Raw genomic sequence first — 12,016 nt, forward strand, 5'->3', positions numbered from 1 at the left:
GGAATTACACCTAAATAAAACATGTTCAATATATGAACTGACTAGCATTTTAGTAGAAAGTTCTTCATTGCATTATAGATTTGACCTTGCTGTAAGATACAGAGAGATAGTGCTCAGGGGTAGGGCTGCATGAGTGCTGAACTGGGTTCTTAGGAACAAACACATATTCACTCTAGCAGGGGAACTAGAGAGTCCCGCTTACAATTTCACTTATACTACTGAAACAGGGCAAAAGAATTGTTTAAATAAAAGAACTGCAATGAGGTAAATATTCTAGAATAAAGCAGATTTTTAAAAAAGAAGGAATTATTTCCTCATTTGGGTCACATGGGCTATTTGCTTTCTTTTGCATTCAACATAATCACTTAACCTGTGGCCTTAGAAATTCGAAACAGTTGAAGATGTATTGCCACTTGACAAGACAGTGGAACGAGAAATGAAAAACACGGTGTAGCCTACAGCAGTATTAAAAAAAAAAACAGAGGAAGGGCTCACTGAAATTTCCCAGCTCAGTTCCTGTTTAGTCTAGTCAGACCTTCTTAGAGGCACAAAGCAAAAGGGCAAGGGACAACAGCCATAGGTTGCATCAAGGGACACTCAGATGCAAGGACAAAATATTTACGTAAGAGACAAGGTCAAACACTGGAGCAGAGGCTGTGGAAGATGCATGATGGGAGCTGTCTGGAGCTCAGCTGATAAAAGTCCTGAACAACTGCATTTTGCTTTGAAGCTGGCTTTCTTGGGGCAGGATGTGTGGCCAACAGAGCTCTTCTTACCTGAACTAATTCTATGGTTGTAGCATATATTCTTCAGCAGTCTTCATGTAAAAAAACCATACTGAAAATATACCTTGCTGAGGTCAGTGACAACTCTTCTTATTCTGGTTAATAGAATTCATTAAATGACATAGTGTCCAGTTTCTGCTTACCTGCCTGCCTGGAAAGCAAGGTGTGACAGCTGACAAAGTCAATATTTGACAGTGAAACACAACTGTGGATTCATAGAATCATAGTCTCATTCACTGAGGTTGGAAAAGAACTCTAAGATCATCTAGCCCAACCACCAGCCACCCACCCCCACCATGCCCACTAACCACGTCCCTCAGTGCCACATCCACACGGTTCATGAACACCTCCGGGGACAGTGACTGCACCACCTCCCTGGGCAGCCCGTGCCACTGCCTCACTGCTCTTTTGGAGAAGAAACTTTTCCTAATATCCAATCTGAACTTCCACTGGGACAACGTAAGGCTGTTCTCTTTTCATCCAATCCCAGTTAACTGGGAGAAAAGGCCAACATCCCCTTCGCCACAACCTCTTTTCAGGGGGCTGTAGAGAGCAATAAGGTTTCCCTTAAGCCTTCTCTTCTCCAAACTGAACAATCCCAGTTCTCTCAGCTACTCCCCATAAGACCTGGGTTCCAGACTCCTCACAGCTTCGCTGCCCTTCTCTGGACACACTCCAGGGCCTCGACGTCTTTCCTGTAGTGAGGGGACCAAAACTGAATGCAGTACTTGAGGTGCAGCCTCACCAGTGCTGAGTACAGAAGGGAAGAATATTTGTTTTGTTTTACTGCATGCATCTTAGAAGTCCGTCGTTCATTAACCACACAAACAGCCATTTTCAAATAATTTCCAAGTACCTCAGACAAGCTCCTAATGAGACTTACTTTGTGCAAAGGCTTCCTGCACATCTCCTCCCACCCCAGTCAGAGAGTCCTGAGGTGTGTGGGTGGGTGTGGAGCAGGCAGAGGCAGATCTGATAGGCATCGGGATGGGTCGGCTGATGGTGTGGCTAGGCGAGGAGCGGGGGGAGCCTGCCCCTTGGGTCTGCAAAACAACCAAGCACAGAAATGGGTCCTCGTGAGAGCCCTCGTCCTCAGCTCAAAGGCATCATGCTCTTTGTAGGCGGGCTGTGTAATGCTAAAAAGAAATGCACTGGAGTCAGTTGTTTGTTTGCAGACAGCAATGCTGCAGTGTAGAAAAATAGTAAGTAGGAAAACATGAGTGAAGATCTGACTTTCTGAAAACATGGGAAAATGTCAGGCAGCTAAATTAAAAAAAAAAATTAAAAAAAAAAAACCATATTAATGAACACCAAAGCATAGGCCCGATCTCTGCCCTGACTCACTTCCCCCAGTTCACATACACGTGTGGTAAAACATAACTGATTTGCACTGTGAGAAGGGGAGTGATGCTGCACAGAGGACATCAGGCCCTCCACCTCCTCACAGAGTCCCATCAGGCCTGGGCAGCCTCTCGGCCACATGGAAGCTGACATGCTCAACAATAAAGCCTCAGGCCTTTCATTTGGGTCTAGAGAACTATTTTAAGCCACTCCTAAATCATACACCTCTAAATTGTTTACTGGAAGCTTACATGTTTTCACATCAGCCATATAAAATGTCATGCTGTTAGCACCTCGCCGTTAGTATCACTTAGTTGAAATTCAAGCAGACTTTACAAAACAATAATTTTTACCAGGGTGAGTGATGCCAAGAGACATGGTGCCCTTTTCTCTGACTGTTTCAGAGCCCCTGGGAATGCACGTCCACATAAGGAAAAATGAATGTCCAAGCCCACGCCAAGCTGCACACATCCTTAATGACTGAAATCCTGGCGGATGGAGGTGGCTGGAGAACTTTTACATAGTGACTATAACACGTACCCCAGTTTACAGCAAAAAGTAACATATGTGCTGTCTCTCCCTTCCCTCATGTTCATTCCGAGAATTTAAAAGGATTTCTTAAGTATTCCCATGCCATTTCTGTTGACTCCTGTAGTGGCTGCCACAGTGGCCCAGAAAAGGGGTGGCAAATATATTCTAAGAAAAGACAGTGGCAGTCCATAATGGAGAGAAGGCAGCATTGCCCTTGAGATTTTTATAAATTCCTGCCCCTAATCATAAATTATGTATCAGAATACTAAGCTATTTGTTCATTTCTATCACCCCCTTCTAAGAGACATTATCACCAGAGAGACATCAAGGCTTATGAGGAATAAGCACATTACTGATGGAAGAATAAAGGATTTAATATATAAAATTTCTCTAATGATCGGTTTTAGAACATTTAAATGATAGATGAAACAGAAGTCAAATACATAATGGCCAGATGCTCTCCTGTTTCTGCAATCAGCCGTCCCCATAGAAGTAGCAATACTGATCTCTGGTCCAGAAGGAGCTGAGTAAAAAGCACCCTTGAGATGCTTCAAGGTTCTTGGAGGTCACACACCCTGCATGACAGGCAAGGCACCTGGGAACTACATCTTTCATGTCTCAACTCCTCTATCAAACAGATCTGCTAAAGAATTTCTTGTTCCCAGTTCCCTCCTTTGCTTGCTCTTTTTCCTCAGCTCCCCATGGTCATAGTTCTGGGAAACACCAACAGTGGAACTTTCAGAGAATATGAGAAAAAAGGGATGAGATTTGTTTCCTATAACCAAGTCACATTTAAGGAATGAACTTCATAATAGGCATTTTATTTACTAAAAATAACAGATGCCTGCCAGTACTTCTTCACTGGAATTTTCCCACAAGGGAAATGTAAAAGCTGCACACCAGTGCTTAGCATTGCATTTGCTTTACAGCTATGGCTGAGACCTTGTGTTTATGTAAAACAGTATTTTCTTATCTGAAGCTTTCAGTTTCTGAACAAAGTGTTTGTGAAACATAAAGGAGTGAAGCTTTTGGATCTCACTGTCTAGCTAAAAACTTTTCAATTTTTATATTATTTGGGCAACATCATACAGAAGTAATGAAGACAATGCTGAAATAGGTGGGTGCTAGGGAATGCCTGATGAAAGAGAAATAAACGCTTATTCTACTGAGTTTCAGCTCAGCCCAAATTTGTGGGATGGAAGTGTTATTCCCACTTAGTGGCTATCAGGCAAAATGTGGTTTTCATGGGCTGGAGCTCCTGAAACCTGCAGAGACCATCAGCAGCGCTAATTTGACACAGAAATGTAGCACCTAATTGCTCCCGAGGTAGCCAGCCATACCAGCTGAGGTCTAGGGCATGCTGAAAAAGAAGCTAGGACAGCGACCACCAAATTGTAGATGACTTCAGGTTTTATGCTGTAATTGGCTGCAGTTGTCACTGTTTTGGTGCCTTTTAGGAAAATCTGTGTTTTAATTAATTCACCACCTCTAGTTAATGTATTAAGGATTTGAAGCTAACCCTTGCTTAGACAGGGGAAGGTTTCCCATCATTACGCACTACGCATGCTTAGGAGAAAAGGCACAGAATGAAAACAGGATCTTTGGTGCACTGCTCCCTCTGCCGGGCCTAGCAGCGATCACAGATGTGAAAGTGTCCTGCAGCCTCACCAGGTGGTGAAGAAGCTACACAGACATGAAGAACTCATTATCCTTTCTCAAGGAGGGGCAGCAGAGAAATAGAAAGTTCATAAGTGTTAGATGATTTGCCAGATGGCTCATCCCAATTGAATTCATCCAGAAATTAATTTAATCTTGTTTCTCTCAACAGATCACGAAATGGCACAGTGTAATGAGTATAATTGCATGGAAACTCAGAGTAATTCCTAAGCACCATCACCTCATATTCAGCATGGCTATTACTCCGTGAAGAAAAACTCATATCCTGTAATAGCCCAAAAATGAGCTTCCACTTACACTGTCCAGTGAACATTCTATATGATAGGGAAACTCTTCATGTTGGGAGCTTCTCTTTTGTGAATGGAAGATCCTTTTAACACTGTTACGCAGAACTATATTGATGACTCTTAAACAGAGGTGATATTTCATAGGATGGCTTGGGATGAAGGGGACTTTAAAGATCAGTATTTGGTCAGATTTTATTTTTGGGTGCCACAGATTGATGCTTCATAAAAATTAGCCAAAACGCAAAACACTAGCTATATGATAAGTATTGCCTATGAACTCAGCATGTTGTATCACAGACAGAAAACTTCAGACTTTTAACCGTATTTCTGCTGATGAAACCTGGAGGAAATGTGCTTTGTCAGAATGCAACACTTCTTTATTGGACTTATAAATCAGACTGCTGTCTGAAAAGGGTGTTGTTTAGCCTAATATTTTTCCAAGACTATTTCCAAATATTTTTCAATGCTAAAAAGCTCCAAACCAATGAAATCATCTCAAGTTTAAAACTGCCCTTTCAAACTTAGCTTACAGAAAACAATTAGTTTTCAATTGAATTTCAAATGAATTCAATTAGCTTTGAATGAATTTCAAATTCATTGTTCTAATGTAAAATCAGTTACATTTTTCTCACAGTCCCAAAGTTATCATTACATTTTCAAAACATTTTCTGTGGTGGAAGTGTTCTTTAATTCATGTGCAAGGTCGCTTTCACATCCTGTTTTTTTATATAAAATAAATGTCCTTATTTAGAAGAGTGAGAAAAAGATCAAGACTCCTTGTAGTCATGACTCACATTCTAAGGGGTTTGATTATGAAAATCGCTCCAACATACTTGAAAATAATGTGTGAAAGAAATGCAAGATATTAATTTTGGTCAAAAGAATATGCACACATTTCAAGCAGAGGAAGTAAAATAAATCAGTAAAATAAATCACAAGAACACAATCACATTCAGGAGTTAGTGAGGTCTCCAATAAGTAGGCAACTTACTGCCTGTTTCAATTCTTCTTCCTAAAGAAAAAGAGGATCAGCACATTAGATTAACCAGCACGTAAGTGAGGAATAGAAGAAAAAATGTGGAGTACAAATTTAAGCTAAAAGCCACAGTTGCTGAGAAAATGGCCAGGTGATGGTCTGATCTCTAAGCGGTCTGAAACACAGAACAGTGTAAAGTGTGCAGAAAGCTACTGCAACCTCCTGCTCTATGTTCCTTTTGTTCAGGCAGTGCAATGACAGCAGGCTGACCTGACCACTAGTTGCAGCTGCGAAGCATTTCACGGATGGAGGGAAAAGTATCTCATCTAATCCTGGCTTGCAAAAATCTGCTGGGTGTTTGGTTGGCCTCCGTGCTCAGATGTCACCAATGCACTGTGGCTGCAGAAGACTATGTGAGAAGAGATGCAAATAACTCAAGGGGTCCAACATCATTTAATGCAAATACATGCTGCTTAATGGATTTCCTTGAAATTCTCTCTGCTTTTATCAGAGCCACATTTGACCCAAGCTGCACTGAATTTTCCACGTGCTCATTAAATCTGGCATAGCAAAAAAGAAAACACTCTCACGCCATTTAGAATTCTTCCTTTCAACATGAATTTCCGGCATTGTTTGTGCTGAGGCACAGCAGAAAAATGGAGCTAGACTCAAAGAAAGATGCACTTTCAACCTTACTCTAGCCTCTCTTAAAAGTGCATATGTTTTGATATTTTGATACCTCAGCTTTTAAGTGAGATCCTTTCTTGAGGTATGTTTCATCTCGTTAACACAGGCTTGTTTCTACATTTATGAAGATGATCAAGTGTTACTTGGGAAGTACTTTCAGAGACTGATACACTGAAGTCCAGAAATGCTGTCAAATCCTTCTGCAAATGAGCAAAACAGGACTGTACAGCATTGTGCTATACTGTTATTCAAATGACTGTGTTATTTAGTCCATAGTATGGAGCCTATCTCTACTGTTTCATCCATTTAGCAGTAGATGACAACGATGATCTGTTATTGCAGGAACACCATTATCTGGTCATCGTTTAAAAGCCTTGAATTTGAAGATAAAAGAAAAAAAAAAAAAAGCAAAAAAAAAGGAAAGAAAGGGAAGGTCAAAGAGCCAAGCTGCCAAATTCTATCATGAAAATTGCCAAGTTCTGCAGAACCCTGCACTCGTCTCTCCTTTCTGTCAAAGGAAAGGGCAGTATCAAGTGTTAGTATCAAGTGCAGTTCCTTACCTTCAGCAGTTTCATGAGGCCTTCTAACTGAACCATAAGCTCTCTTCGGCTCTCCTGGAGAGCAGACATCCTCTGTTCCAGCTCGTCCTTCCGCTGTCTGAGAAACAAGCAGATACAATCAGACCTTAGCCCTCAGCAGCTTTTAACCACATTCAGTGCCTAGAAAGCAGAGTTATGTGTAGGCTATGGAGTTCCCTCATACTGAGAATGTTCGTGAGGCTGAGTACAGAGATTAGGAAAAAGACAGACATCGACACAGATCCTTCTCCAAAGAGCAAATGGGGTTCAAGATTGTGCACATTTTCCCTTGTGGGAATGCCTGGCAGTGATTTCATTTTTCTATCTGTGAATCTCTCTAGTCAATAACCTCGCTAACTGTCAGGAGAAATTAAAGCCGTGCCCTGAAGGGCAGGAAATTACAGCAGGGGCACTGCACAGGGCAAGATATGTGTTGCGTACTGTAAGAGTTCAGAAATTCAGCCAGAAAACCACAGTGAACTGCCTTTGTTCCTATCTTTTCAGAAGCAAGCATAAGACTATCACACAGCAGAACTATAATTGCTTGAAAATAGCTGTTTGGGCTCTAAGTCCAGTGCTAGTCCTGTGGCACTGTGAACACTGGGCCACCCCATGTGTGGCAGCCAGTCTGTGCCCCACAGTCAGCAATAGCTTTGATCCTGTATAGCTCCAGTGCATCACAGGGACGTACAGCACCACGTTTCACTGACACAGCACTGTATGAGAGGTCCCCAAATGAATACAGTATGGAATTGCTGCCTGCTGGAAGCCAGGATGTAACCAAAACTGTTACTGTTGAAAAAGGTATATCTTGGGTATATCTTATACATTATCATGCAAATCAAATAAAAACACTATGTTGTTATCTTTGTACTACCTGTAAAACATGACTTTATCCTAAAGGCCTCACCTAGAGTATTGTGTGTTCAGGGCTTCACAATACAAAACGGCTGTTAAGTTATTTAAAAGTGTCCAGAGAACAACAAAGCTGGTAGCAGACTTCTAAGGCATGTCCTGTGAGGAGAGGCTGAGAGCAATGGGTTGCCCAGTCTGGAGAAGAGGAGCCCTAGAAGTGACCTCACCACTCTCTGCAGCTCCCTGAGGAGGGGAAGCAGAGAGGTGCTGGGCTCTGCTCTTTGGGAACTGATGGCAGGATGGGAACGGCAGAGCCGCTCCAGGAGAGGGTCACACTGGGCACTGGGAAACATTTATTTACCATGAGGGTGATCAAACACTGGAACAGACTTCCTGGAGGTGGCTGATGCCCAGTGCATGTCAGTGTTGTAGAGGTGTTTGGATAATGCCCTTGTTAACACGCTTGAGCTTTTGGTTAGCCCTAAAGTGGTTGAGTAGGACTGGACGATCTTCCTAAGTCCCTTCCAACTGAACTAGTCTAGTCCAATTCTATTCTATTCTATTAAGGAAGAACAAAATCAACAAACTAAATATGTTTCCCATATTTAAGGAAGCATGAAATTCTGATTTGAGACTTCTATTTAAGATATGTGAGCAGATACTGATATAAATATCATTCGTTTCTACAGGTTAGCATGTGTGCTATCTCTCACCTGTATATTAAGACAACAAGATAACAACTCTGCTAGGTTGTATTTCCTCTTCTGGAGGACTAATTATCTGTGTTGGACCTTCTTTTCCAAGAATGTAATGGCTGGAAATGCTATGATTTGTACAAAAGCTACTGAGTTCAAGAAACTGCCATTAAAAATAAGATATCCACGTAATCCAAAGTGGCACATCCTAGGCACATACCTCTGTGGGTTTGATTTTTTGTTTTTTTTTTTTTTTGTTGTTGTTTGTTTGTTTTTAGATTTAATCTGTGTAGAGAGAGGATCTAAGCAGGGTACAGCACAGTGTACAGATGCACAGATTTAAAGTTACTTACTGCTTCTGACACTGCATATTCAATCAGAAAAGATACTGTAGTCAAGGAACTCAACACCACTGCCCTAGAGACATCCCACGTCAGGAAATTTAAATAAGGTTGTTAAGGTTTTATTAAGTGTGGCAAAATTGAAAAGATGTAAAATTAAGTAGTCAATCTGCTAACGTTGCACAATCTTTTTTTTTTTTTTTTTTAAAGGATAATTTTATTTATTAACTACATAGAAGAAAGCTGACCTCCTAAAACTGTTTAAAATAGAGGTTCAGCTTGATACACAGAAGGAGCTACATCATTAGCATGTTTTGTGCAGCGTATCAATTTTCATTGTGCTCAGTTTTATACCTTAAATTCTCACAAAATTATCTTTTGCCTGTGGATATCTAGGAGTAATTACATACTAAAATCACTCAGAAATCAAGAAGCTGTTTGTTTCCAGATTGGAAAGCAAATGTAAGTATTTGTGAAACAGAAAAATATTTTAGTGTGGAAAACGTAGCAATAAAACTGTACAGTATTTGTAAAGAAAGAATTTAGCATAATTTTCTACAGTAATTTCCTTCAGTTATGAATTAGGGACCAGAAGTATTTCTAGTGCAAGGAGGAAGAGCTACATGGCCAAAAATTTTCTTTAGTCTTCTCATGAGAGAACTGCTGTTTGGGCGAGGGGAATAAAACTTAATCTAGCATTGTTTCACCAGAAAGAAATGATTTACACTCTATTCTCTAAATAGATTAAGTGTTTTGAATAGTTCCCAGCCTGACTCTCACTACACGAACTTTGGGACATACAGGGAGCCTACAGATCTGTACCAATTGTTCTTCTTCAACTTGACATATATGGCAATTAGCATACTTGTGTAGAATACCCTAATTAACAAGCAGACACATCCGTATCAACGTTTTTAGCTTAGTGGGATAATGTGAGAAATGATCCTCTAGGTCCTCAGCTGCGGCAGATGTCGTTATTCCTCCCCGCCCTCACATGGCATGGCGCACAACTCTGCAGCCTGGTTATGCACAATGAAGAGAACTGACCTTTCCTTCGAGTTCAAAGCATGGGGAATTTTCCAAAAATTAACGTCTAACTCTGGCTGTATTTTCATGTAACTCTATATTTACTTTAGCACAGATGAGAAGTCTTTGTGGAAGCATTTGCTCTGACAGAAGAACATTTTTCCCCATATGATTAATGACACTTGGACAAGGCTTTGGGGACCTATTCCAAATGACCTAAGGGCCTAACTCTGCAAACACTAATGCACAGGCTTAATTTAATGTGGATGAGTAATATGTGAGATTCTTCATGCATGCTGCTTAAAGCATAAACTTAATTACTTTTAGGACCACAGCCTGCACTGAAATAGGAGAAAAAATACAGTGTTATATTTATATAAAAAAGGTCCCAAAAGCATAAGCCAGGTTTATCTCATACTTCTTCCTCAGTTGCTACAAGTCTGTCTGAGGAGCTGCTGGAGGTTTTACTGCTGTGCACTTACCTGAGGAGCCGCAGCTCTGCCAGGAGGGTAGGATTTTGTTGTGCCTTCTCTGGTGTGGGCTGAGATGCCTGCTCATGCTCAAGTCGCAGCCTCTGGATCTCCTGCAGGATTTCTCTTGGGAAAGGGAACAAGCAGAAGACCACAAGTCAGTCATTTTCCTCAAAACCAGCTCATTACACACAGCTGGGGGAGAAGAAATGTGACTGTACAGAGCTTTTAACCAATGTAGATTTAGTGACTGGGCTCCAGCCAACAGAAGTAGCTCTGGATATTTTAAAAAAAATATAAATTCAGTACTTTGTAATAAAAGGGAAGCATTTCTTCAAGATCCCCAATGCCAGAAGCAGACACAAAATAACTGTATGCATCAACTTAACAAATAATAAAATAATATCTGCCCATCTTGAGTATATACGTATATATACTGTAGTGTAAGCACAGATCCAAGAATGGTCACTGATTCATGGAGAAGCACATTAACAGGACTTGTTATGGCTGGCATGCCATCCCTGGAATGCTGTCAGAGATCGAACACAAAGCTTCACAACTGAAGGTTGAAACCTTTGTGATTTTTTTCTCTCCTGCACAATGTGTTGGGTACCAGACGGTCAGGAGGCGGACTCCAACTATGAAAGACAAATCAAGACTGGAGCTGGTGGCTCATTATACCATGACAGAAGGCCATGCAGGGCTTGCAATAGGAAACCATCTGGTTTGGGCTGTCCTGTTTTACAGTCCAGCAGTAAAAGCAGAGCTCTGCTGTCATACATCTCACGACATCGGGCAGTCTGATACTCAGGGCCAGACACTCTGCTGACAGCACATGGGTGTCACTCCTGTTGGAGGTGGCTAGCCCATTTCTCCTGGGCACTATCCCTCAATCTCACTCACATCTGAACCCAGTGTCTCATTTCATCAGTGCCCTCACCTGCTGCTAACCTTTCTGCAGGCCTTTCTCAGGCAAATTGTGTTCTGGGGAGCTTTAACCATCTTCTTCACAAATAAAAGCAGGGGAGCATATCGTTACCAGGAGGACTAATCCTTTTATCGTTTCGTGCTATTGCTCTACAGAGGATCCAGATAAAAATTAATGTGGTTTTGAAACAGAACTGTTTTTTTTTTTAAGACCTGAACAAACAGCAACTGTGAAAAATAAAGTATCAATGATTGTATCATGTCATTTGACAGGACATTCATTAAAGAAGAGGGTGGCTGGGGATCTTAAAGCCTTTGTCATGTTCTGTGGACCTTTTTGTGCCCTCTGCTTTTTGCTGGGGAAGGCACATAAGTGTGTTTAAGTACAAAGCACAGAAGTGGTGGTAGAAAATAACACACAACACATGGAGCTGAGCAAAACCAGGTACGCCGTGGATCCTTACCGGTTTTTATTCTCAAGCTCTGCAATCAGCTGCCTCTGCTGCTTGTTTGCATCGATGGTGAAGGAGATGTCTGCCGCCCCTCTCTGCTGTGCCTGCTGCTGCTGTAAAAAGGAGGGCTGCTGAGCAAGGGATGGCCAGCGGGCACCCACGAGCTCAGCACAGAGAACTGCTCACAGAACACACAGTACCATGCATGTCCACATACAGAGAGCATCCATGTTTTGCTTCATACCAGCATGGCTCCACTGCTAGCGAGCAGTGCAGGTGCTACAGAAAACAATGGAGTGTTTACCATCCTGTCTTTCCACCCTTCCTTTGGGAGCTTTCTCAGCTCCACCATCTAAAAGCTGAGGGAATGGCGCTGCAGCAGGCAGCT

The 12,016-nt window shown here is 41.7% G+C and overlaps 1 protein-coding gene across 9 annotated transcripts in view; it reads right to left on the reverse strand.

The window, feature by feature from the left end:
• Positions 1 to 12,016, reverse strand: part of DTNA (dystrobrevin alpha) — a 174,309-nt gene that overhangs the window by 16,271 nt on the left and 146,022 nt on the right. For 5 of the 9 annotated variants that reach the window (XM_042838685.1, XM_042838636.1, XM_042838655.1 and 2 more), the window contains 4 exons: positions 11,641 to 11,741; positions 10,262 to 10,375; positions 6,845 to 6,941; positions 1,669 to 1,828 (listed from right to left, as the gene is read on the reverse strand). In XM_042838685.1, the coding sequence (XP_042694619.1) occupies positions 1,669 to 1,828; positions 6,845 to 6,941; positions 10,262 to 10,375; positions 11,641 to 11,741 (472 nt within the window). The remainder of the gene's footprint in view (positions 1 to 1,668; positions 1,829 to 6,844; positions 6,942 to 10,261; positions 10,376 to 11,640; positions 11,742 to 12,016) is intronic. The other 4 variants (XM_042838690.1, XM_042838664.1, XM_042838676.1 and 1 more) reach the window with 1 other exon arrangement.

Source organism: Centrocercus urophasianus, unplaced genomic scaffold (assembly GCF_019232065.1).
Source record: "Centrocercus urophasianus isolate 14NV4802_14NV808 unplaced genomic scaffold, USGS_Curo_1.0 seq_11, whole genome shotgun sequence".
NCBI lineage: Eukaryota > Metazoa > Chordata > Aves > Galliformes > Phasianidae > Centrocercus > Centrocercus urophasianus.